The following is a 27,493-nucleotide window of genomic DNA, read 5'->3' on the forward strand; positions in this document are numbered from 1 at the left end:
CAGGCAAGCGGCACCAGCCATCGCCTGAAAGCAATTGAATAGATAATAATACCCTCTGGCACTGCACCGTCTGCCTGTTGCAAGACTAGGGGAGAAAGCAGAACAAACATGGGGGTATGATGGGGCCCACAGCAGGCCATACCACCACATGATGCAGCGCCCGTAAGCTGCCCCTCCGCCTGCCATGAACAAAACTCACGGCTCCCGCACCCTCTGCATCACATATGGTAAAGGAGAGACGATGGCTGCCTGGTGAGAAGTGCTCTGACGAGCAGCCTTTCAGCCAGTAGCCGTCTGCAGTGCCCCGCCAGCAGGGGAAGAGATATAGGCTGCACTGCAACGGTGCACAACTCCTGCACCTGTTTCAAACGGAACCAGCACCCGCAGCATCATGGGGAAAACAGAAACTGCAGCGGCCTGTGATGAGCGGTGGCTGCTGCGCCGTCTAGCGGTGAACCATTGCACCACACCTAGTGACTGATAAATGAAGCGCCTCAACATGACTCAAAGGTTGTGTATAAACGAAGCAGTCCAGCATCGAGAGGCTTCTACAGTTCCTCGTGAAATCAATTGAAGCAGCGCATGCCAAGGAAATAGTAAGGAGGCCACTGGGCCATAACTCCCGGCCTGCAGTTGAGGAAAGCTGACAGTAGCAGAAGGGCCTGCAGTGCCACTTTGTGGCTAAATCTGGTACAACACCAGAATCAACCAGTCTTCAGAGAAACTAACTGAACATTTATTTGTGCAGTGTACAACATTCCTTTGCCGCCCGGATCCCAAAAGAGCCTGAGGGATCCAGGGACCTCACTGTAGGCAGCCAAGATAGCAGCTGCTAGTGCACCCCGAGTAAGCCCTGAGAGAAGGTTGCACCGCTCTTTCCCCACCAGACCCACAAACCTGCTACACCAGAGGAGCATAAGCAGAGCAGGTGAGCCCAGCATTGCAACAGCAGTGCATGGCCCTAGCAGCTTACTTCCACATCTAAAACACACTACAACCACCTGTGGTTACAGTGAAAGATAGTCAATGTCCAGGAGAAGAGCATCGCACACTCCTGAGTGGCAGGACGCCACCACTGCAAGAAATAGCAAATACAGGGCCCAAGCAGATGGCACCCAAGAGGGCTAACTACTAGCTCCAACACTGCCCGAGATGAGACAAACCCAAGGCATGGCTACAGCAACAAATGGCCACCATTGGCCCGAAAGTAAGCCTGTCACACAGAGTGACCAACTCTGCCAAGCACGCACAAACCTAGGGAGGATCGAGCACCATGATGGCGCAGCCTCGAGGTACAAGCACTGCACTCTTGAGCAAAGAGGAGGTGGAACGTAAGTTACTGCCATAAGCGGCGCACCATGGAAGATCCCTAAGGAAGGGACCGGACCTGTGACACATCCACAGAGAAAAAAGATGCAGTTGCACAGAGAGACAGCTGAGGGCTCCCTCACAGACCATGTCAGTCAGAGAAATGGCCTGGTTGCCTGCCAGCTGCCTGCAAGGAACACCACTGATGCACTGAGGAGGAAATCTGGTACTACTCCGCACACAGCAAGACAAGTGAGCTCTGACTGCCATCTACTCCACACATATACCCAGTGCCACCAGTGCTCCCCGGAGACAAGATGGGAGGAAAGGCCTAGTATGGCCTGAATGCGGAAAGGACAGCATGTACATGCTAACTTTACTAGCACTGCCCCATAGAGGGCCAGAAACTGTTCACTGAGACTTGTCACCCAATGCTGCCTTACAGAGAGTGGCACGTTCCCCAGTAGCAAGCTGCCTCCACCACAAAAGAAAAGAGACCCTCATCTCTCATGGCTATCCTGAGTTATACCTCAATACCTTGTCGAGTAAAAGGAAGGTATGGAACAGGCTTCAGACTGGATGCGTCAAAGCACACCAACCTCCACTGGGGTCCTCGAAATGGCTGATGCACATGCTAGAAGACACCCAGTCCTATAGATAGGACCCAACCACAGAGTGGTCCAAGACAGGAGAAGATTTGCAGTCCAACCAATGCGAGGGAGCTGGCAGGAGGCCCCAGTGAGGGAAACTGACAACGCATGGCAGGATGACACACTGCAAGCAAGAACTGAGGAAGAAAAAAAATGTTTCATGGAGCCAAGCCACATTATGAATGTTCGAAGGCGGACCTCGGGGGAGTCAGAGAGACCCCCCAGAGGGGCCCCCACACTGCACGAAGTAGCCGAGCGCTGCTGAGAAGCCTCCTAGGAGAGGTCCTTCTCCTATAACGTACTAGCACAGTAACACCACCACACAGGACTCAAGGATGTTTATCAAGACGAGCAGTTCTTTATCAGCATCTAAGAAGTTACGGTTATCGATATGTACAAGGGGGATCGAGGGATACACAAGAGTCTCAAAGTCTTGGGTAGGGACGGGGTAGCGGGACAGTCTTTAGTAGCAGCTTGGTACGAGGGTACCTTGGGCCCAGTTCTTGATCCTCAAGCTGGAGGGACTCCGGATCTCGGAGTGGTCGAGCTGCGACGGCATCAGCAGGGCTCTGGCGATCAGTTCGTGGAGTTCGAGCCGCGACCAGGTCAGCAGGGCTCTTAAGGTGTTTCAGTTCAGCTCGAGCCGCGACGACGTCAGCAGGGCTCCGAGGGAGTTTTCAGCGAGGTTGGGCCGCGACAGCGTCAGCAGGGCCCCGATGTTCCGTGAGGTTCCTTGTCTCAATAAGGTGGAGCCGCGACACAGTCAGCAGGGCTCGTGGTATAGTCTCAAGCAAGAGTTCTTCTCCGTAGGGTCAGCCGCGATTCCATCAGCAGGGCTCTTGACTCCGGGATACAACTACCGTCCCATTGCGGGGTTGCCCCTGATATAGGTCTGGAGCCCTTTGATGTCCGGACCCTTGCGCCTGGGGGGGGCGGAGAGAACGGGCTGGGAGAGGCCAGACGCCCAGCGGGAGAGGCGCCAGGCCCGGGGAGGCCGGAGGACGATCGCACCTAGGTGTTGAGGGACGGTGGGGGTCCCATCGAAACTCCCCTCCTCCGGGAGTGGTGAAGTGGCCATGTGGTGCCCCCTGGCCAGATCTTGGTGCCTCGATGTCGGGGCTTCGCTGGGGCCGAGGCCGGAGGGAGCCGGGCTGCGTGGGCTGGTGCGTGGAGCAAGCATGATCCAAGAGGGTTAAGACCACGCCACGAGGCCGGGTCCAACAGGCGTCCCCCCCAGCCGAAGGCAGGGAGAGTCACCCATCTCCTTGGGGATTCTCCTCGACAAGGCGGAAGAAGCGGGACAGGCCGTCGGCGTTGGCGTGGTCATTGCCGGGCCGGTGTTCAACGGAAAAGTCCATCCCTTGCAGCGAGATGGACCATCGCAGCAGCTTGGGGTTCTAGCCTCTCATTTGCATTAACCACCGCAAGGGCCGGTGGTCGGTCTGGACCCGGAAGTGGGTGCCGAAGAGATAGGGCCGGAGCTTTTTGAGGGCCCACACTACAGCAAAGGCCTCCCGCTCGATAGTGCTCCACCGCTGCTCCCGGGGCAGCAGCCGTCAGCTGATGAAGGCCACGGGTCTGTCGAGTCCCTCCGAATCTACCTGGGACAGGACGGCCCCAATTCCAAATTCGGAGGCGTCCGTCTGCACCACGAACTCCTTGCTGTAGTCAGGGGCCCGTAGCACGGGGGCAGTGCACATCGCCGTCTTGAGAGTCTCGAAGGCCGTCTGGCAGCCGGGGGTCCAGTGCACCTTCTTGGGCTGCTTTTTTGACGTGAGCTCTGTGAGGGGGCCGACAATGCTCCCATAGTCTCTGATGAATCGCCGGTAGTACCCGGTGAGGCCCAGGAAGGCCCGGACAGCTGTCTGGGTGGTGGGGGGTTCCCATGCCTGGATGGCATCAACTTTCGGTTGGAGGGGAGCCACCTGACCGCTCCCTACTTGATGGCCCAGATAGGTCACCGATCCTTGGCCTATCTGGCATTTGCTGGCCTTGATCGTGAGCCCGGCCCTTTGGAGGGCGGCCAGGACTGCCTTGAGGGGCCCCAGGTGCTCAGCCCAGTGGCTGCTGTATACGGCAATGTCATCTAAATAAGCCGCGCTGAAGGCCTCTAGCCCGGCCAGGACCTTGTTCACCAGTCTCTGGAAGGTGGCCGGGGCGTTCTTCATGCCGAAGGGCATCACCGGAAAGTGGTAGTGCCCATCAGGGGTGGAGAAAGCGGATCTCTCTTGGGCGCCGGGGGTGAGCTGGATCTGCCAGTACCCGGCGGTGAGGTCAAAAGTACTCAGGTAGCGGGCTGCTCCTAAGCAGTCGATGAGCTCGTCGGCCCGGGGAAGGGGATGGGCATCGGTCTTGGTAACAGCATTCAGGCCCCGGTAGTCCACACAAAATCGTAGCTCCGGGGGGGTGCCTGGTGCGGCGGCCTTTGGCACCAGGACGACGGGACTGGCCCACGGGCTGTCGGAGGGCTCGATGACCCCGAGGGCCAGCATCTTCGCCACCTCGGCCGGGTACTCGGTTGTCTCTGTGTCGCACGAGGGGACTGTCCCCAATGTCGACGTCGTGGACACACAATGGAGTCACCCCCGGAGTGAGGGAGAAGAGGGCCCCAAAGGGCTGCAGCAGTTGCCGACAGTCGTGGCGCTGTTCCGGGGTCAGGGAGGGGGCCAGTTGGACGCCTTCGATGGAACCGTCGTGGTCGCTGATCCGCAGGAGGTCGGGTAGGGGCTCGGAGCCGCCTTCGCCCCCATCGTCGGTCGCTAGCAGTAGGCTTAGTTCGGTCCGGGCAAAGTGGGGTTTGAGCCGGTTAGTGTGTAGAACCCGGAGGGGGTTCCGGGGAGACTCCATGTCGATCAGGTAGGTGACGGGGCTCTTCTTTTCCACCACCTTGAAGGGCCCGGTCCATTTGTCCTGGAGGGCGCAGGGGTCAACCGGTGACATGACCCAGACTTGCTGGCCTGGCTCAAACTCAATGGTAGAGGCGTTTTGATCATACCATCGTTTCATGTCCTCTTGGCTGGCCTCGAGGTTGGCTTCGGCCAGGGCTCGGAACCTTCGTGTCTGGTTTCGTAGGGTCAGGAGGTATCTGTAGACGTCGGGAGGGGCATCTCGGGGCTTCGTCTCCCAGCCCTCCTTGACCAGGCTGAGGGGTCCTCAGACCGGATGCCCGTACAACAATTCGAAAGGGCTGAACCCCAGGGACTTCTGCGGGACCTCCCGATAGGCAAACACGGAGGCACGGCAGCAGGACATCCCATCTCCGCCTTAGGGGGTTCTTCCAGGCCCTTGATCATTCCTTTTAAGGTTCTGTTGAACCGCTCGACCAGTCCGTTCCCCTGAGGTTGGTATGGGGTGGTGAATTTGTACATGACCCCGCACTGCTGCCACAGGGACCGCATGTATTTAGAGATAAAGTTCGTACCTCGGTCACTCACCACTTCTCGGGGGAACCCCACTCTCGAGAAGATCCCCATTAAGGCCCGGCCCACTACGGGGGCCGTCACAGTTCGAAGCGGGATGGCCTCAGGGTATCTGGTTGCGTGGTCTACGAGGACCAGGATGAAGCGGTGACCCAGGACGGTCCGGGGGTCCAGGGGCCCTACGATGTCTATCCCGACCCGTTCGAACGGGGTGTTGACTGCTGGGAAGGGCTGGAGAGGGGCTTTGACCCGTCCCCCCGTCTTCCCGCTGGCTTGGCAGGTCCGGCAGGACCGGCAGTGGTTGTCCACGTCCCTCCGCATCCGGGGCCAGTAGAAGTGGGTCACCAGGCGGCTGTAGGTTTTGTCCTGCCCCAGGTGCCCGGCGAGGGGCACATCATGTGCCAGGTTAAGGAGGAACTCCCGGAATCGGAGGGGGACCACCAGCACTCGACTGGCCCCCAGTTCCGCAATCTTCTGCTCGCTGTGCAGCAGTCCCTCGGCCCAATAGACCCAGTGTGTTCCGGCCTGGTCGCCGTTGGCCTGCGAGGCCGCCTGCTGTCAGACCCCTTCGAGGGAGGGGCAGGACTTCTGTTCCTGCTGGAACTGTTCTCTGGTGGGGCCCCCGTCGTGGCGCCATTGGGCAAGCTCCGGGAGGGCGCCGAGAGAGGCGATCTCGCCCGGGGAGGGTTCCGTGGGCCTGGCATCGGTGCCCGCTTCTTCCTCGCTGGAGGCAGGTGGTGGCACAGGCCCCTCGGGCTCGACGGTGTCGGCTGTCATGGACGAGCGGGGGGCCTGGGCGGCCATGGACCGGGTGGTGGCGCAGGCCCAGTCGGGTAGTCCCAACATTCGGAGATGCTCTCGCCGCTCCACTTGAGCCCAGGGGGAACTCTCTAGGTCGTTCCCCAGGAGGCAGTCCACTGGAGCGTTGTCGCGGACAGTCACCTTGAGCATGCCCGTCACCCCTCCCCATATGAAGGGGATCTGGGCCATCTGGCACATGCTTTCGCTGTTGTCGGCCGTCCGGACGGGGCATAGCACATTTGGCAGGATCTGTTCGGGGGTCACCAGGTGGCAGCGGACAGCGGTGACACTGGCTCCGGTGTCACGGAGGGCTTCAGCCCGTCGTCCATTGATAGTGACCCACTGTTGGTACTTCTGGGTGTTGCTCGGGATGGGTGTTCGGGGCACCATTTCTCGGCTGCCCAGGCAGACCAGGGACATGGCCGCCGGCTCCCACTCAGTGGACCCCCCGTTGAGGGGTTCTTCCTCTTCCTCCCCTTCTCCCAGGGCGGCAGCCGGCAGTTGTCGGGGCGGGGGCCCGCTGGTCCCACCTCGTCGGTTCATGGGGCAGGCGGGGTCGCTGGCATAGTGTCCTGTTTGTTGGCAGCCGTAGCAGGTTATCGGGGGCCGGGGTCCGGTTTTGGCTGGCGTCGTCCCTCTTCAGGCTAGGCTCGGGGAGGGGTGTTGCTGAGGCAGCCCCCGAGGCGGACTCTGGGGCGGCCCGGCTGGGATGTCCCGATTCCGTTTCGACCCTCCTCCTCCGCCGCGCTGGCGGGGGGGTCCGGTGGGGTTTCGCTGGTACTCCCCCATCGGGATCCGGGGGACTCGGGTGTTGACCCATCGATTGGCCTCGGCGGCGAGCTTCCGCGGCTCGGTCAGCTTGCTGTCGAGGAGGTGTTGTCTTAGCTCCACGAAGCAGTTGTTGGAGAGGTGTTCCCAAATAATGAGGTCGACCAGCTGCCCGTAGGTGGTGACCTCGCTACCCTTGATCCAACCTTCTAGGGCCCTGCTGAAGAAGTCAACATACTCTACCCACGTGGTACCGGGGATTTTCTTGCAGTCTCTGAAACGCTGGCGGTTCATTTCCGCGGTTAGTCCGTAGCTGGTGAGCAGGGCCTCCTTCATATGGTCGTACAAGGTCATCACCTCTTCCGGGAGCTGGAGCAGGGTGTCTCGGCCCTCGCTAAGGAACCGACCCCTTAGGCCGGCACCCCAATCCTTCCGGGGTACCCGATGGGAGGTCATGGCCACCTCGTACGCCTTGAACCACTGCTGGATGTCGTCGTTTTTATAGTACTCCTTGACGACATCCTTGGGAATATGGACCTTGGCTTCGGTGGGCGGCAGAGCGTCTCTATTGCTGGGGGTGCCGGTCTCCCCCTTCTGGGCCTTGAGTTTGAGTTTTTTGAGGCCCCGCTCGTGTTCGAGGGTCAGCCTTTTTTCCTCCAGTTCTCGATGCCGCTTCATCTCCTCCTGTAGCCGTAGCTGTTCTATGGCCAATTTCTTTTCGACCAGCAGGAGTTCGCCGTCCAGCCGAAGTCGTGCGAGCTCTAGCTCATGGGTCTGGACCTTCTCCCGCTCTCGTATTTCCTCCGCGGAGAGGCCAGTTTCTAGGCTGTTTCTCCCTCCGTTCGCTGGGGTCGGTGCTGGTGGCGTGGCTGCATTTAGTGGCAGGGTACCTTCACTCTGGGAGGGGCCCGCCTCGGACTCTATCCAGGTTCTCAGGGCTTTCTGCATCTCCTCCTTGGTACCTAGGCCGGTGGTTGCAATGCCCTTGTTCTTGCAGAACTGCTTTAACTCTTTGTGTGTATAATCTTCCAATCGTTCTGGTTGGAACTCCATGGTCGCGGTGGTTTCCTGGTTGCTCATGGTCTCTGTTCGTCTGGATGGATAGCAAGTGGGTTACTTGCTTGTACGATCTGCGTTCGGCTCGGATCCCGTCGCTGGCCACCAAATGTTGGAAGGCGGACCTCGGGGGAGTCAGAGAGACCACCCAGAGGGGCCCCCACACTGCACGAAGTAGCCGAGCGCGGCTGAGAAGCCTCCTAGGAGAGGTCCTTCTCCTATAACGTACTAGCACAGTAACACCACCACACAGGACTCGAGGATATTTATCAAGATGAGCAGTTATTTATCAGAATCTAAGAAGTTACGGTTATCGATATGTACAAGGGGGATCGAGGGATCCACAAGAGTCTCAAAGTCTTGGGTAGGGACGGGGTAGCAGGACAGTCTTTAGTAGCAGCTTGGTACGAGGGTACCTTGGGCCCAGTTCTTGATCCTCAAGCTGGAGGGACTCCGGATCTCGGAGTGGTCGAGCCGCGACGGCGTCAGCAGGGCTCTGGCGATCAGTTCGTGGAGTTCGAGCCGCGACCAGGTCAGCAGGGCTCTTAAGGTGTTTCAGTTCAGCTCGAGCCGCGACGACGTCAGCAGGGCTCCGAGGGAGGTTTCAGCGAGGTTGGGCCGCGACAGCGTCAGCAGGGCCCCGATGTTCCGTGAGGTTCCTTGTCTCAATAAGGTGGAGCCGCGACGCAGTCAGCAGTGCTCGTGGTATAGTCTCAAGCAAGAGTTCTTCTCATTAGGGTCAGCCGCGATTCCATCAGCAGGGCTCTTGACTCCGGGATACAACTACCGTCCCATTGCGGGGTTGCCCCAGATAGAGGTCTGGAGCCCTTTGATGTCCGGACCCTTGCGCCAGGGGGGGCGGAGAGGCCGGGCTGGGAGAGGCTACACGCCCAGCGGGAGAGGCGCCAGGCCCGGGGAGGCCGGAGGATGATCGCACCTAGGTGTTAAGGGACGGTGGGGGTCCCATCGAAACTCCCCTCCTCCGGGAGTGGTGAAGTGGCCATGTGGTGCCCCCTGGCCAGATCTTGGTGCCTCGATGTCGGGGCTTCGCTGGGGCCGAGGCCGGAGGGAGCCGGGCTGCGTGGGCTGGTGCGTGGAGCAAGCATGATCCAAGAGGGTTAAGACCACGCCACGAGGCCGGGTCCAACAATGAAGAAGAAAGGAAGAGCAGAGAAAGGAGTTTGACAATCCTGCCACAATGAAGAAGGGACAACTACAAATGCTGTCTGCTTAAAGCAAACTACATCCCTGCCTGCAAATGCACATGCCAAAGACGAGGAGCTGCGCCAACTATGCAACGAGATACGGGGCTGAAAATTCCACACAGTCACCCTTACTCCATGTAAGCCATCAACACCTGTTATATCGAGGTTGTCTAATGGCAATCACTCTATCATTGCCATGTGCATCACCACCACCCCTGGAGCATCAAGTAGCAAGACTGGAGACCTGCCCCATTGCCATACAAACTGACAAGAAGTACCAGTGAGGGTCTGAAGAACCAATGACCACCTGCTCTCCTGGCATGCATCCTGATCCAGGTAGCGAGTGCACATTCTGACCAGGACACATCTACCCTTGAGGTTGCACAAACTACTCGGTAGTGGCTCCGAGGTGGTTTTGCAGCTGTCCAGATACAGGCAGTGGTGTGGCAACTCAACCAAGTAGCCTCCCCCAAGTGTGAGAGATGGCCTTGACTTTACCCCACTTATGGTCTCCAGGAGGTAGCCAGGCTGTGTAACAGAGACATTAACAGGTCACAGCATGCCAAGAGTGTCTTCAGTGGATCAAGCAACGCCACCATCATTGCCAAGTGCATCATCTGATCCAACTAAGGGGCATTTTATCACCAGGTGGAGCCTTACACCCCCAAAGCATCAAGAGACTGAGGCACTCCTGGTAACGCAAGAGAGCAAGTGTCCAGTCTAGAGACTATCTAACAATTATCTCTCACCTGAGTCCAGTTGGTAAGCACAAAGACCATTTATCATCCACCCTTGTGGTTTGCATGAGCAGCTCAGCTGTGATTCTGTCAGCAATCCTGTAGTGGCCCCCAGATGGCACAGAAGGCCTGCACAGTCCACACAGTCCTGTGGCAACCCAGCGAAAAGGGCCTCAAGGACATTCCTGCACAAACATATCCTAATGCGAGAGATGGTCTGGTAGCTGCTCTATGGACTGGTACCGGGTGACACCAGGGCATCAGAGAAAGATGTCCCAAGCATCGTCAGCACCACCCCAATCCTGGCAAGATGTTTTTATTGATCCAGACACTCCAAGTGTAAGCTCGGCAGCGGAACTCCACTGACGCTCCTGAGGAATCAAATTTTGAACTGTTGACACCAAATGCATCACAGCAAAAGCACGCAGGACTGAACATCAGCGTGTGAGTGGACATTGACCCAACTGACTTGCAGTCATAGAATCCGGACTGTATCTACACATTGTTCATGCCTAGTGGATGCGTGCTGAGATGTCCGGATGGTCCCAGCTACACCTGTACACTGCTGTCCTACCTCTCGAGGCTGTGAGAATATGTGTTGGTTTAGTTGCTTCCTTTCAATCCCACAGATTGGACTTTGTTTTGTTTTTCAATAAAGTTTAGGAGGAATGTAGTCACTTGCTAGACACATTCTAGTGTTCAGCCATGTACCAGTTCACTAGCCACTCATTTGAGGGCTGGCCTTTACACCCACCCCACTCCCATCCAACACAGGTATCACCTGTCAGGTGACCCTGCCTATAAAACGGCCCAAGTGCAAAGGCTCCTGGCCAGTCACTGCACCATTCACACTGTCTGCATAATCTTTAACAAAGTATGTGGACCTTGAGTCCACGACGTTGCTTTCTTAGCAGACTTCGCAGAATGTGTCCCACTGTGCCTCATACCTGCTGTAGATGTAGAATGGGGAAGCTAATCTGCTGCACATATTTAGGGAGTTGCATGAAGTTCCTTACTTACTGGAATGAATTTATGATCATGTAGAGCAAGTTTCATACCTACAATTAGAGCCGGACTCTAGGACTTCCATGTTGGGATCACTAGCCACGTTTTGATCTCAGAAAGTGACAAGCTGAATTAAGGATATTGATGTGTTGCTGACTAAACAAACAAATAGCAATGTATTGAAAAAGTATGGAAGCCATATCAATGAAAGAGTGGGAAAAGGAACTGAGTAAATGGTTGTGTACTGAAATTCTGAGACTGACAGGTTTGGCATAAGGGAGCACTGTACAACAAAGTGGAGTGAGTGGGTTGTTATCTCAAGTTGTCCAACAGAATTGATCATAGACCACTATGAACACCAAGAATACTTCCCTTGCATGGTACTGGTGACTGATGTATCGCTATGCTTTGTACATGGAAGGGATGGGCTATATGTGAGATATACAGAATAATATCCGATTTGAGCTGACAGTTATGTGGTGTATTTTCCTACTGCCCATAAAGGTGTATAATTGTGGATAAAACAGATGAGAAAGAAACAAGCATTGGCAAAGCGAATCGGTCTTGGCAATGTGAGATTTCTTGGCGTTGTTCATGCCAATGTCTTTTAGCCATAATGTGTAGCAACACGGCTGCTGTTCAGCATGGCTGAAAGTCTTTGAAAAATGCACTGTCTAGCCGAGACCTAAAAAGGTCATATACAGTAACAACCTGCACTTCCAATTAACTACACTGTAGCCCCAGAAATAGTGAAGAAAGAAAACCCAATGAAAGAGTTAAGCTGGTTGTAAAAAAACCCTCTCAAAACAGTCCTCTGATCATTAGAATGTGTCTGTTCATGCAAGGGTAGGGTTCACAATTTCCGAAGTTCATATAAAAAGTGGCAACAGCAAAAAGAAAACTGAAACAGTTGTGGCACAAAGCGGCCATTGAAACGATGGAAGTTTTGTGCAGTTTGAATATAAAAGTGCATCAGAGAATGATATGTAACATAATATTCAATAAGCAAAATAAATTAATCTGAAAAAGTCTTTTTGGATAAATGTTTTTAGATGCATAAGACGTATGTAACATATGTTCAGCAATGGTTAGCAGTCGGTCTAAAACTGCAAAAACCAGCAGCATCGACTGCGAGTCCCAGCAGCTCGTGGGGCTAGAGATGCCTCATCCCGCGCCGGGTGGCGCATTAAAGCCGTGGTGGACTCCAGCAGCGTAGGAAGCCCAGTAAGTCTGACGCACATGCTGTGAGGGGAACGGCCAGCATCGGCAGCAAGGACTGCGAGTCCCAGCAGCTCGTGGGGCCGGAGACGCCTCTTCCCGTGCCCAGAGGCGCATTAAGGCTGTCCACGGCCGATTGAGGCTGGGATGGGCAGCCCCCCTTGGTCCCTGCCAAAGAAATAAGCGGACATGGTCTCTGGATATCACTTGGCTTAAGGTCAGTGCTCTAATAACCCTCTATTCATTTTACTGTACCGGTGGGCTCCCTCGTTTGCATGAGTCTCATCTGGGGCTAAGTAGTATATGTCTTAGACAAGAGCAGGTGCCCTACTGCTAGCAACTGAACACAAGTGGTGACCTCCCAGCATCTACATCAACAAGGTGAGCAGAAAAAAGTAGGATAAATGAGTAAGCGAATCTGTGCTGATAAGAAACAAATGGCACTCCCGAAACCAAAACCTAAAGCCCAACCCACCTCCATTGACAGGATGTTAGAGAGAGCAATAGGAGTGGTGGCAACAGTAATAGAGTGGACTGAGAGACGACTATCACTCACCCCAAACCTGGACCTTCCTTTGATAGATTTGGATATATCACAAGCGCCAGGACCCTTGGCTAGCGACACCCCCAGGGCCCAGACAACCATAGACGAAGAGTCCAATGCTGAACTAGATACGGGGGTCACACCTACACGACATGTGAAAAAAGGAAAACCTAAAGTACCAGCGAGAATGGGGGTGAAAACGAAAAAGGTTGCAGAAGAAATTATGGATGAAATAGACATTGGGGAAAGAGGTTCATCCAACAATATTGAAACGGCCAATGAACATCCTGCATGGGTCACAAATTTAGTGGTGGACTTACAAATTCAAATAAGGGCTATTGTAAAGGATGAGCTCAAAATGCTGGTAGGAAGGATTGTTAAGCTGGCTATGTTGCTCGGGGCCCGGGCAGGTAATAGAGGAGTAAAAAACGGAAGGGAAGGGATTGACAGTGGTCAAGAAGCCCAGGCTGCATCCAGTATCAACAAGGCTGCCCATTCCTCTGTACAGAATAGCCCCCATACCATTACCACCACAAATCAAGCCAGACAGCGTATTACAAGCTCTAGTAGGGCCAATCTAACACCTGAATATCCACATACAGTAGACATTGGCAAGAAAGCAGACAGCGGGAAGGGGTAGGACTCATTAAAAGCATAGAAACAAACAAAGAAAACCTTTCCCCACCGTGCATCAAATCTACCACCTGCCTCAACCCCTTGGACCCGATTCACAGAACAAACTTAAGACAAAATCCTAAACTTAGTACCATTTTGGTATTCACAGAATGCAATTACTACTTCTGGTATTCACAGAATGAACTTACTACTTTTGCGATTCACAGAATAAACTTACTACTTTTGCTATTCACAGAATGGATTTACGACTCCTAACTTTACGTCCGCACTCGGGCCGGAAATTCCGGCCCGGAGGCGGGGCTTCCGGGCCGGAGGCGGGGCTTCCGGGCCGGAGGCGGAGCTTCCGGGCCGGCCCCGCCTCCGGGCCGGAATTTCCGGCCCGAGTGCGGACGTAAAGTTAGGAGTCGTAAATCCATTCTGTGAATAGCAAAAGTAGTAAGTTTATTCTGTGAATCGCAAAAGTAGTAAGTTCATTCTGTGAATACCAGAAGTAGTAATTGCATTCTGTGAATACCAAAATGGTACTAAGTTTAGGATTTTGTCTTAAGTTTGTTCTGTGAATCGGGCCCCTTATGTTTTTGTCCTGACAGGTATTCCCAAGCTTGGGAGGGGGCAAAATGAATCACACCAGGAACTAAAAAATAAATGCATGTTCTGGTTAGCCAACCATAAGCAATTTCTTTATGAGGATGCAGGAGAGATCCTAACAACACGCAGAGTCGGCTGGGTGGGCTGGAGACCCAAAGTTATGCAGGGAGACTGCATAACGATTTATTTTAGAAATCCACTAGTCAAACAAGCAATCCTAAGTAGGGATGACTGGAGACAGGAGGGGGTCATAAGAGCCCTTCCGCTAGGTTACTTTTACCCTCCAGGGAGACCCCAACAATTTGGAAGGCAAAATGGTTGGGAGGGCAGACCTTTAAATCAAAATTATCAAACTGATAACTTAGATTATGATCGGCCTAGGCAGCCACTCTTCAATATTCCCACAACAAACAGATTTGGTGTTCTAGAAGGAGTAGATTGACTCGGGCCCAAGGGGTATGGGTTGAAGGAACACTATTACCAGGGAGAGTTACAGGTGAAAATCATCCAAGTAGGGGAGATCATAGGCCAGCATATGACATCAAGAGAGGGTGAGATCAGCGGGAGGTTGAGTGGGACATTAAGGGACAAAATTGATGGATGTAACATGGCTACAACTAGCAGTCAATCTCGCATCTCCACCAATGAGGTCACCCAGAAGTTAGATTTGTGTACTAGCGGGACCCCGCACCCACCCTCTCCTGAACTTGCTGTCATAGATAGTCGGCCAGATCCATCGCGGCTGTGAGTCCTATCTTGGAACGTAGCTGGTCTATCCCCCAAGATGGATAACCCCGAATGGGGGAATTTTATTGAGCAATATGAGATCTGTATGTTCCAAGAGACATGGGCAAGGGAGGTCATCCCTAAATTAGGCTACGCTACGTATAGCCTAGCTGCGTCATCAGGGGAAAAGGGGAGGCCCTCAGGGGACTTTGTATCTGGGTGGGTGTACATTTGGGTTGCACAGCTATACAGCTAGAAACATCTTCAAATCACATTCTATGTGTCCTCCTTAAGTTTCCATCAAGGATCGCAGTCGCCCTAATAAATGTCTACTGGAGACCAGTTAGCCTTAGTCAAGAGTCAAAGATCCTTGATGAGCTAATGACTTTTCTTGCTACTATCCCAGATAACTACCTGGTGATCCTATGAGGGGACTTCAAATGCCAGTATGAGCCCTTAGATGGTATCCTGTGTTAAGAAGATCAAAACTGGGCTGTCCCAGAAACTACTTGTCCGTTAGTAAGAGTCTGGACCTCTTTAGTGCTCCAGATGAATTCTCTTGTATTAAAATACTCACTGAGGGCATGTAACGGTAGAACTAAGTCTGACACTTCAGGTAAACACACTTTTAATACAATTGGACAAGGCTCCTTAATTGATTATATTTTGATTGATATAAAATCTTGGCACAGGGTAGCAGACTTCATGATGGAGTCACATCATGATAGTGATCCCAATGCCTTAGTTTTAGAGTTGTTCACATTAAGCTCTGGGAGTGCTAGAGGTTTGGTTACGCCAGCTGATGGTAGATTGACTCTTACCAACTGTAGGAAGAGAGTCCGATAGGCAGACATAAGTCAATCCCAAGAAAAGTTAGGTGCCCCGTACCAAACTGTTATTCAGATTCCTATGAACTCAGTGTAATCTGTTTCAGCTGACAGCACCTCAAATGAACCCTTGAAGGTCGCCCTAAACATACTAGGCTAACGACCACCATGGCTGACTTTTTCTACCCAATCAAAAAAATTAGAACTAATAGGATACCCCGTCATGCTTGGTATAATGAAAGATGTTGAAATGCCAAAATAGCTCTGATTTCTGCCATTAAGGCCAATGATAGACCTCTGATTAAAATCAATAGAGCGGCCTATCGAACTAGTGTTGATGAGGCAAAAAAAGGGTGGGAAAGCGATAAGTGGGAAGCCTTGAGAAGCTCCTTGGGCACCCGTGACATGAGGACATTTTGGAATATGGTAAACACGGGTAGTCCGAAGGAAAACTGTCGATAGAGCCAAATTTAGGGGCATATGTGTGGAAGGACCATTTTGAGTCCCTCTACTCGAGGGTAGAGATAGAGGTTGATGTAGTGGATAATGAACGTCCCCCCTCACAGGCCGAATGCGCCAATGCACTCACGACCACCCTTAGAGTGGCAGACAATACCCCGATCATAACACTTAAAGAGGTAACCGGTGCTTTCAGTCAAATAGCACCAGGGTTAGACCAGATACCCGGGGACTTGTTACGCAGTAAACCTACCATCTGGGCACCACATTTCTGGATTTTTTTTAACGCCGTCATGCAAGGCATGGCAATTCCTGCTAGTTGGGCCGAAGCAGAAATAATACCAGTTTATTAAAAGGGAACCCCATTGTTACCCACTAATTATAGTCCCATAAGCCTTATTGATATTAGCCAAAAAATGTTTGCACTTTTGCTGTTGTCCCGCATGCAGAGCTGGATGGAGGAGCATAAAGTTCTTAGCCCGTTCCAAGCAGGGTTCAGAGGAAAAATGTCTACACTAGACCAGATCTTCAGGCTACAATTATTACACTGGAAGACCGTGTGTATGGAGGGTTGCAGCCTCTATCTAATATTTGTGGACCTGACATCTGCATTTGATCTGGGGCCAAGAGACAAGTTGTGGGCAGTCCAGCAAGAGATAGGGGTCCCGGTATATTTTTGCAAACTCATGAGGCGGCTACACGAAGGAAACTACACGCAAATAAGATTTGTCAAACACGGGGAACTCATCACTACCATCCCTGTAGGCAGAGGTGTCCAACAGGGATGCGTCCTTGCACCAAACCTTTTTAGTCTTTTTAGAAATGAGCTAGTTGACTTTTTAAATACTGAGAATGATTTAGATGTACCTAAGTTGGCAGCACGTAATATCCCAGCCATGATGTGTGCTGATGATACCCTGTTTTTATCATAATCTTCTATGGGTATACAGAGGGTTCTAAATAAATTTGACGCCTTTTGTAAGGAAAGGGGGATTGAGATTAACCTACAAAAAACTACATTTATGGTGTTTAACTCAGCCAAAATTACCCGGCCAAACCCATGCTTGGATGACAGACCCCTAGAGAGGGTATCTGTCTTTGATTATCTCGGCATTACAGTTACAGAAAAAATGGACTGGGGGCATAAATCAAAAAAACTAGCCTGAAGCTAGCACAAACAACAGAGGGCCTGACCAAGGTATTTCGAAACTCTAGCCATAAACCAGTGGGCCCAGTATTAGAAATATACAAAGTACAAACTAGAGGTGCTACTCTATATGGAGCAGAAATGTGGGGTCACTGTGGCCCTGACAGCCTTACACAAGCAGAAAACACCTTTGCTAGACAATTGTTTGGTCTCCCCGTAGCTCCCCACTCATACCGCTACAACTAGATTTGGGGGTCAAGTCAATCGCGGAAGAAGTTTCTCTTAGACCTCTATTATTCTGGCGACGCTTGTGGGTCACTTCAGAACTGGCTGAGTATAGGGAAGAACTAAGAGAGGTGATGAGTATATCTGGGGCGGGGAGACTACCATGGCTTACCCATATCTGGAACACTTTCATGACCATGGGACGGGGTAATCTGTAGGATAATCCAGAAATGACATGTCCCATCGTGTCAAGGAAAGAGCTAAAGGACTGTAATTGGGAGTACAAATTGGCCCAACTACAGGGGAGCCATTCAATAGGCAAGCTTACTGTAGCTTTTTTGGAAATTAAAGAGCAGTACAAATTATAGCCAGTACTCAACGACATCAAGCCGGTTACCACAAGGAAGCTCTATTTACAATTCAGGCACGGGGTACTGCCACTGCGTGCTTTTACGAATAAATGGGCGGGCTTACAAACTCTGGGATTCCCGGCCTGTAATAGCGCAGAAGAATCAGAATACCACATGTTTTTTTTCTGCACTGGATATAAGAAAGTGAGAGAACAATTGTTGATCCGGAGTTGCAGAAATTTGGGAACTAGGCAATGTTCAGAGGCTTTCAGGATACTGAAATATGATGCTAGCCTCCCTATAGCATTTTCAGTGGCAGGCTTCTTATTCTCCATGTGGTGTACCCGAAGAGTATTCCTAAAACTGACCCCCAACGATGACAATTAAATCTGTGTACACTCCATTTTAATGTAAGGTATTTTATATGAACTTTATGCATATTTTAGTACCATTTTAGCAATGTATTTTTATCCTGATGTACAGTATACCGGCTTGTAGGACTATTAAGAAGTCGAACTGTGGTGTAAGGGCCTATGACAATGTTAACAGCCTTCTCATTGATTGATACACGTATTTTATATAAAAATAATATTTTATTCTTCCTGAATGGTTAATCAGAGAGATAGAGTATGGGCTTATTAAATTTGGCATTGCAAATTGTACATTTATATATTGCACATGCACTTTAATGTAGCCAGTGATGATGTAATAGCCTCCTTATTGACTGATACAGTACTTATCCAAAAAAAAAATATTTTTTGTTTGAACAGTTGATCTGAGAGATAGAGTGCGAGCTTAATAAATATGATATTGTAAATTGTATATACGCACTGCACACACACTTTAATGTAGACAGTGATTTTGGGATTGATTGCAATATAGACTGCTGCAGGTCACATTGTGTGTTTACTATACGATGTTATATGATGAATGTATATTTTTTATTTGTTTTATCATAAATCGAATGAAATGTAAGTTATTGTACAAATGCTTTTATGGTAAATTGGCAGAAATAAAGCTTCATTGACTTGAATTGATATTAAGTGCTGGCTCCGGTCTGTTGGGTCAGAATGACACATTCCAAGATGGCAGCTCAGCTCGCTTCTGGTCTGCTAGTCTGCTGTCAGTGTCAGGGTCTGCCACTGCAAGGTATAAGAATGGTGCCCAAGAGCAGCTGTTGAGTCTTTGGTATCTTGTGGGCTTTAGAACAGGTACTTAATGTAAGGGTGGCAGCTGCTGGCAAACCTTGCACAACAACCAGTCTTTATGGATAGCTGAGAAACCACGTGAACAATGCAGAGGTAGGGAACAAGCTTAGTGCCCCCAAGCTCACCATTGTATAGCCCACATTGGCTCACAGGAGCAGCAGCATTTGTGATAATAGAAGAAAAAGATTTGCAGGCCTGTTTACAGAAATGGAGCTAGGAGTGAGTGAAAACACAAGCACTCGTGTGAAGAGCACAAGATGACAGAAAAAGTAGTTCTTAAAATAGTTGCTGAAATAGGAGCAGTGGATGGATAATAGTAATTTGTCCATGCTCTCGGTGAGGGCTAAACATAGGGAGGCTGAAGTCCACAAAGTAAATACAACATCTCCCTTCGAGACAGCACAAGAGCTGTCAAGCTGAGACCTAAAAAGGAGATGAAATAACTATTGTTATTTGATACTTGTAGGAAATGGTTCGTACTTATTTGTTGGTTGTAAATTCTTTTTTCTTTGAAAAAATGTGTAATAAAAATATATTTTTGAAAACATACACACTCTCTTTTTAGATCACACAAGTACTCTGGCCTTAGCTGGATTCAGCAGAGATACATAGAACACTTTCCAGCCTGACCTTCAATCTAAATCCACTATCCTGGAATTTCCTAAAATCTACAAGCTCTGAGGACACCTTGGTGGCTAAAGTGATTATATATAAAGTCCCACCTATGAATTTTTCCACAGACTTTACTTCCTCCATTGTCACTCCTCTTCCCAATGGCTGATTTTCTTCTGCTTACACCACTCCTACACTTAACCTTCTCTGTGTACTTATGTTACATGACACATATATATTTATTTGCTTTTTTTCAAAGAGTCTGTTCCCTTTCTCTCCTGTCTTTCTATGTGGCACACTCCCTCTCCTTCTCCTCCTAGTCCTCTTGATTTTTTCAAATTCTTGGTTGTCTATGCAAAATATGATTTGCAGGGGTCCAATCCCCTTCACATGTTGTTCTTTATAAACTTTCTGGGCTGGCTTTGCTAGATACATAAAATGCATTACATCATATTTTCTGGTATTGAGAAGTCACTCTACATGCAGAACATTTTAACACCCTTAAGCACTGACCTGCAGAATTTCCATTCACTCCTTGAGAACAATGCTACATGAACCACAATCACTCAGCTTCAATAACGGCCTCACTTAATTCCTGATTGCGAGTCAGGTGGTCTTACCGCCGTACCGCCACCACAGCAGTCTCAAGGAGACTGCTGCCACCACCGCAGTCTCCCTCCTGCCGTATTATCATGTTTCCGCTGGCTCAGCAGCAGTGTTTCTCACGGCGGTGTGTATTATTTCATATGTGTTGATGCATGTGTCTATATTTGGACTGCACAAGTGTCAAATGTACATACATGCATAATACATGTGAAAAAATACCTTGTACCAGTACTTTCCCAATGCTGGACTCCGGAACATATGTGCCCAATCAAGTCAATGGGTACATACTGCTGACTCAAAGCAAGCCATGATCGGCTCGTTGGAAAGCAAATCATAATTCCAACAGCGGTGACATTTTCTGTACCACCCTTTGACATCTGCTTTTCCCCAACTGCTGTCAAGGCGGTCAGCAACTGGCTGGCGTTATTGGCGGTGCTCAGGCAGTCTTTCATTCAGCAAAGCGCCAACATCGTAAAACAGCGGGTGGACGGCCTAGTCAGTGGTCCTGAATCCGACATCACTGCTAAAACTGTCCCTGGAGCGCCAAAGTCTTAATCAGGCCCTACGTTTTTCTATTACGAATAATGCTTAAGTTGGTATGTTACCATTACTTTGCAGGCTTTACATGGGGAGTCTAGATTTTGGTCAGTACTGATAGCTTTAACATTGCAGGTACGTTTTCGGGATTCTACTTCTCACATCTTTACTTTGCATGTAAGTTACTTTTTAAGTATATATGTAAAAATGTTAACATTTATTGTTTTAAGTAACATATATATGATGTTACTTAAAACAATAAAAGTAACATTTTGTCCTGTAAATTTAGTTTACAAAAGTCTATATGAAATAAGTAAAACTAATCGATTTTTTTAAAGTTGGACTTTGTTAACTGAATATATTTGAATATTTTAAACATGTAGTTTAATATATAATAAGATTTGAATTTTTTCTAATTTTATAGGTTTTTTGAAGGGTTGTAAGGAGTTTTTAGGGTTCAGAGATGTGTAGTAGGGTTAGTAAAGAGATGTTGGGGTTGTGGGATAGGTAGCGTATCCGGGTAGCAATGAGTTTTTAGAGTTCAATGACGGGTAGGCATGAAGGGCTGGTAAGTTGTTTTTAAGGTTCAGGGTTTTTTAGTGTATATGGCTAGTAAGTAGTTTTTCAGGTTCAGGGGTAGATACCGTTTAAGGATAATAAGGAGTTTTACAGAATCAGGTATGTCAAGTGTGTGCGGTTAGTAAGGGGTTGTAGGATTCAGTAATGGGTAGTGCATAGGGGTAGCAAGGAGTTTCTAGTGGTCAGGGTTGAGTAGAAGACATTACATTAAGTTAAATATAATTGAATATAGTTACATTATAATTAATAATAAGGTATATTTCTTGGAAATTATCTTCGGCCACATGTTAGACATGGAGATAATACAGAGGGGCAAAAGTGACCATAATGCCGAAAACTTATTCTTGAAGGGGTTACCAACAAAATCTCGGAGTATCAAAATCTGTAACGTGCAAGGGAGGGCAGGACTGGAAACAATCTGTGCACGCTCAAATGGGATAACGTTGTTTATAGTGCAGAGGCAATTAAGGGCATAAGGAATAGCATACAGGAAGCAGTGATCAGTTTTTGTTGCTATATTGACTACCCATCAAGACTATTTTAACACCTTAGAATCACTATTTAGGGTGGGCATAGACCAGAAGAGTCAATCCTCATGGGTGGCTAACACTTGGTTTAATAAAAACTGCAGAATGGCCAAAACAAAGCTCCTTGAAGCAATCAATTCCAGATATACACCAAGTGTTTCACTAGCTTGGAAGACCTATAAGGCAGTTCTGCAGGAAGCCAAAGAAGAATGGGATGGCACCATAAGGGGTAGTCTCTTCGAGACAGCTTGGAGAAGGGACTTCTTGCCAGATCGTGGCCAAATCAGTATGAGGCAGTCAGGAATTCCATCCAGCCATCTGTCTGGTACAAATATGTTTCACTTTCTATTGAAAATACAATGCTTGACTCCCTGTTTGAATGGGCAGACATAGCCTTGACTCTGGGAAAATCTGAGCTCATACTATCAGACATAGTAGATACAACCAGGGCAATATAGAACTTTAAACCCAGGAAGTCAGCAGACCAGATAGCATCCAAGGGAACCTATATGGGCATGAGATAGACAACTGGGCGATTTATACAAATTTTATCGCGATTGCCATATCTAAGGGTGCCCCCATGTCTGCAATCATGGCAGGGTGCAGAAATAATTCCCATCTTCAAGAAGGGGTCTCGTGATATTCCATCTAATTTAAGACCAATCAGCCTGATCGATTGTTTGAAAAAAATACTTTGTTGCCAGGTCCTGGACAAGTGTCATTGTTGGGTTGAGGACAATACCATCTTATCTCCTTGTCAGGCTGGCTTCAGTCATAACACCAGCACAATCAATCAGGTATTGAGATTTCTGAACCATTAATGGAAATCTGTTAAACTGTATGGAGGCCACCTCTATGTGGCATTCATGGATTTAAAATCAGCCTTTGATTTGGTTCCCTGGGAGACACTGTGGTCTGTTCTTAGAAACATGGGAATCCAGGACATCCTGCATCTCACTATGAGCCTTCATCAGAATGCGTCAGCATGAGTACTGAGGCAATTTTCTGAGAACTTCCATGAATGCCAAGGTGTGCAACAGCGTTGCATCATGGCAAGGACCTTGTTGATGCTATTTTTGAATTAGGCATTTTAACATCTGGAGAGTTGTGCCCATGACTAAAATACCTGCCCTGCTCTTCACAGATGATCCATTACTAGTTTTAAAGACTTCCATGAGGCTTCACAATTTAAAAAATCTGTGTAGACTGCTATAAGATGTGTGTTTTAGTAGTATATGGTGCAAAAACAAAAGCCATACGCCTAAATCTTCATTGTTGTTTCAAAAGCACCATGTCATTCGGGTGTGCCTGTTGGAAAAGTTTGCAGAATTTGACTATCTTGGGGTAGATCTGATCCTCACAGACTCACAAAAACTGCCTGAAGTTAAAACAAATCCAAGGGGTCTTTGCATTTATATAATTCCAAGGCCCTAAGATCTGCCTTCTATGCAGCAGAACTGTGGGGGCATTCCCTCGGGAATGCTCTATTATTGGTTGAGGAAAAAATCATTTACTCATTATTGCTAGTTCCACCGAGCACCCCAATGTTGCCAATCAGATTGGATTTGGGTCTCAAATAAGTTGGGGCAGTGAACTCAGCTCTGCTCGCATGGTTTGCAGAGTTTTCCGCACTCCGTGTTAGGCTGAACTCACGGAGTTATGAAAATTTCTGCTTCGCAAAGCGGAGCGGAGTTTTTATCCTCGCTCGCATTCGTCAACGTCAAGTTGGCAATCATGAGCATGGAAAATCAAACTGCTGGCGAGATTCTCAATGTAGGCTATCAGATTTCTCATTGGGAGTGGTTGTGTATGCTTGCAACCGCTCGTGTTGAGAAACCATCCATTCGCGTTGAGAAAGCTGCCGTTTGAGTAAAAATCTACTCGAGTGGCAGAAGGGAAGCAGCGTCCACTTGCGCTGTGCATCGTGCCATTCGCGATGATTGCACGGTGCGGACAATCATCTGGCACTGAAAATCATTGCAAACAGCATTTATCTAATGCACTCCGCCACTTGCAGAGCTTCGTGTAGCGTAACAGAGTTTTCTTTGCACTTCACGGAGTTCCACATAGCAGAACTCCATGAACTTTGCCCAGGCTTAGTCTCAAATCATTTAAAGACAAACAGGGCTTAGAGCACTGCTCTATATGAGAAGACTAGCAACTACCCCTGATTTTGTTAGTTATGCTGAAGCCTTGAAAGAGGTGATGGCCCTGGATACATATCACAAAATTCCCTAGTTACATTGTCTGCATAGTTCCTTGGTGACATTGTTGTTAGACTCATGTTGGTTAGAGGAAGCCACAACAACAATTCCCACAGAGCAGGAACTTGAGGCATCCTATCGGAATGCTAGGGTAAAAAAGGAATAAATGGACAACTGTCGATCAAGGTGCACAGAAGTATTCCTTGAACATAAAGCCTTATGAACCATACTAGGATTTTATTAGCAATTCATTTGGCTGAAAACTTTTTATTCAGTTTAGAGTGGATTCCCTGCCCTTGAATACCTTGTGTTCTAGATGGAAAATGTAATCCGACAATGATTCTAGTTGTTCGTTTTGTTTTACATTAGAGGAATCTATTGCATACTTCCTGTTCTTCTGCCTGATTTATGCTGAGCACCACTAAATGTTATCAGATTTGGACTTGAACATGTCCTTTTCAAATTCAGTAACCTACCTGGAAGCGCAGTGGAAGATGTGGGACAAGGACCACCTGTAAACGACAAAGCAAATGTTATTTTGAAACTCAAAAAAGCACCATTTTTACATGGCATCAATGTCTACAGATCATACCGTGTTATCCAACTTGAACAAAAGCTAGCCAGGTCACAATTATCAGGTATTTTTTACCTTTACTCTCTTCTGTGCTTTTGGAGGATGAGGTCCACTGGATGAATTTCATGAACCCTCCGTACATTCACAATTATTCCAAAAATTAGTAGATGTTGCTGTTTTAGCAATGGTCTATAGAGACACTGTGGGATCACGGATCAAGTAGATAGATAAAGTAAAATGAAATATCAACACCATAGCATTGAAGAGCATGAAGAAGCTAATCAGGTAGTACCAATTATATATGTATGCATCAATGTATGAACATTGGTTGTGCATTTATTTTTAGTATGCCTCACCTTGCCTTGTCAATGCTTCAGGGTGCTTGTGGATAATTGATGGAAACAGTCAGGAGAGTTGTACTTCAATGTACTTGTTCACATACCAATCTCTCTCCATAGGAAGAATAGCACTCCAACCATTACTCAATGTGACAAATACTGCTTTGACTGTACTTGTGCAAATTCAGTTCACTTTAATCCACTTCATTTGCTTATATCTTCAATAATTTATACATTTAAATCAATTCTCATATTCCTGACGTCATTTTCAAATGTCCAAGTGTATTTTGGACCTTTTGATGTCCTTTGTAGGGAATATATTTATCATATGTTGAACAAATGCTTTAGCATATATTCCTATGGTGTGAACATCTCATGCCAGCCAAACACCTACGATGACGACAACGCATCCAAAATACCTCCGCCCGACTGATCATCAAAGTCCCCCGCCGCAGCCACATCACCCCCCACCTGAGAGGCCTCCACTGGCTCCCCGTCAACAAGAGGATCACCTTCAAGCTCCTCACCCACACACACAAAGCACTCCACAACGCCGGACCAGCCGTCCTGAACAGCAGACTCAGCTTCCACACCCCCACCCGCCAGCTCTGCTCCGCCAGCCTCACCCTCGCCGCCGCCCCCCACATCCGACAAACGACCTCCGGTGGTAGATCCTTCTCCTACCTCGCCACCAAGGCCTGGAACACCCTCCCTACCCACATACGGCAGACCCAAGACCTACTCGCCTTCAGAAGACTCCTCAAGACCTGGCTCTTCGAACAGTAGCAGCACCCCCCTCCCCTCAGCGCCTTGAGACCCTCATGGGTAAGTAGCGGGCTTTACAAGTACTCTGATTGATTGATTGAAGAACTAGGCTTCATGGTGATCTGGCATTAGAAACCCTGACCACCCCAATGCCAATTTGCTTCATAAGATCCTGCAACTATAGGAATACATGCTCAACTTATGAAAAATATTGCACTGGGGCAGGAGCAGGAGCTCAAAAAGTCCAAAACACACTGGGCCATTCCAAGCGGAACAATAAAATAATTTGTCACATTGATAAATGACCAATTTTCACACTTACCTCCATTTGCTCTTAATGTGGACAGCCCATTTTGTCTACACATCCATGGTTTCTGAAACAGGTTGCAGTTGATGTGATAATGAGTGTCACATCCTTAAGAAGAATGAAGAACTTGTCCTAAAGTATTATGCCCGGAACTGAAGAACTGTTTGAACTTGTACATTTTCAGAACTTTTCCCAACAACAGGAATTTGTGCTGAGGTGCAAGCAAGTTCAGATTATTCGAATACATAGAAATTACTGCCAGAGTGTGCTTATCTGGAATTTATCTCTTTGACCTATTTTGATCGACTAACGTAGTTAACTGGGGTATATGTCCTTAATAAGTATTCATTATGGTACCAGTTTTGGAGGCTCGCTGAAAAGCATGTCAGGCATAGGGTCCAGGGCTGTGCATTTCATACTTTGTACTAGCAGGAGTCAGTGACATGTTTTTAAAGTGGCCTTCCAGTTGTATATCTCTAACAACACCTACAGTAGACATTACAGATTGTTTAATGATGCCAGCTAGGGGTTTGGGATCTGTAATGAGACAATTCACTTGATGGACACTTTAACTCCAGGAATATGTGGTTACATTTCTTTGGACTGACACAATGCCATAATTTACTCATTTTATATACTCATGTAAACTCCATATGTATTTCCCCTAGTCCCTAGGACGATGGTGACATGCTTATTTTTTATTGAAGCCACTTACATATTTGAAGGCATAAGTCTAAGAATGAATTAGAGAGATCATAGGATTAGTCTGGTGCTGTGTATAACTTTAAGTGTCTCAGGTAAACACTTTATACTTCATTCTGACATTCGTTTACACATTTGGAAACCCAATTGTACTGATATAGATTCATTTGCATATTGCATTTAAAACAATAATTAACAATATCAATCATAATCCTTTTATATGAAAAGTTTTTTCTTGATTAACAAACGCATAAGTGTAGATTAATTGTGAGAGGTCAATATTTTGCCTCAGGAATAATATAGTCTCACTTAATCACTTGCTATACTTTATTTCTGTTCACACATTTCATCCTCCTTTTAATACAAAGCCTTTGTTAGGAAAATAGCAAAGGGACCCATAATATGTAGTGATATTGTACATTTGCCTATAACAAGAAGGCCATGCTAAGATCGAAGTCACGTGAGAGAAGGCAGTCTACCAAAACATGGCAGGGCGTGTCAGTTATCCTGTGCAAAACTTGTGTGTTTCATAGGATATGAGAGTTTAACATACAGGCGTGCCACGATTAAAGGCACATTGTGTGAGCCTCACATTCTATTTTCCCCAATCAAAAACACCCTATTTTCAAGTGACTTCTAAAATAGCCCGTAGTCAAAAAGAAGGATCTCCCTTGGATCTGTATATACCAACAATCATACAAACACACAAACCTTTACTTATTTAAAAACATCTTTTAGCTGCAGGGTGAAAACCGGCATTAACGAAGTAAACAAACAAATAACTAGATCATTAGTTTATTAAAATTAATCACATAAGTCTCACATAAAGCGAGCAGTTGTACACATCCATTAACACAATTGTATA

At 48.4% G+C, this 27,493-nt stretch overlaps 1 protein-coding gene across 6 annotated transcripts in view; it reads right to left on the reverse strand.

The window, feature by feature from the left end:
• The window catches only part of LOC146809182 (uncharacterized), a 516,937-nt gene that overhangs the window by 301,726 nt on the left and 187,718 nt on the right, over window positions 1–27,493 (reverse strand). For all 6 annotated transcript variants that reach the window (XM_085616005.1, XM_085616004.1, XM_085616003.1 and 3 more), the window contains exon 5: window positions 24,419–24,454. In XM_085616005.1, coding sequence (XP_085472131.1) covers window positions 24,419–24,454 — 36 coding nt within the window. The remainder of the gene's footprint in view (window positions 1–24,418; window positions 24,455–27,493) is intronic.

The sequence above is a fragment of the Triturus cristatus genome, chromosome 7, assembly GCF_964204655.1.
Source record: "Triturus cristatus chromosome 7, aTriCri1.1, whole genome shotgun sequence".
In the NCBI taxonomy this organism is placed as follows: Eukaryota; Metazoa; Chordata; class Amphibia; order Caudata; family Salamandridae; genus Triturus; species Triturus cristatus.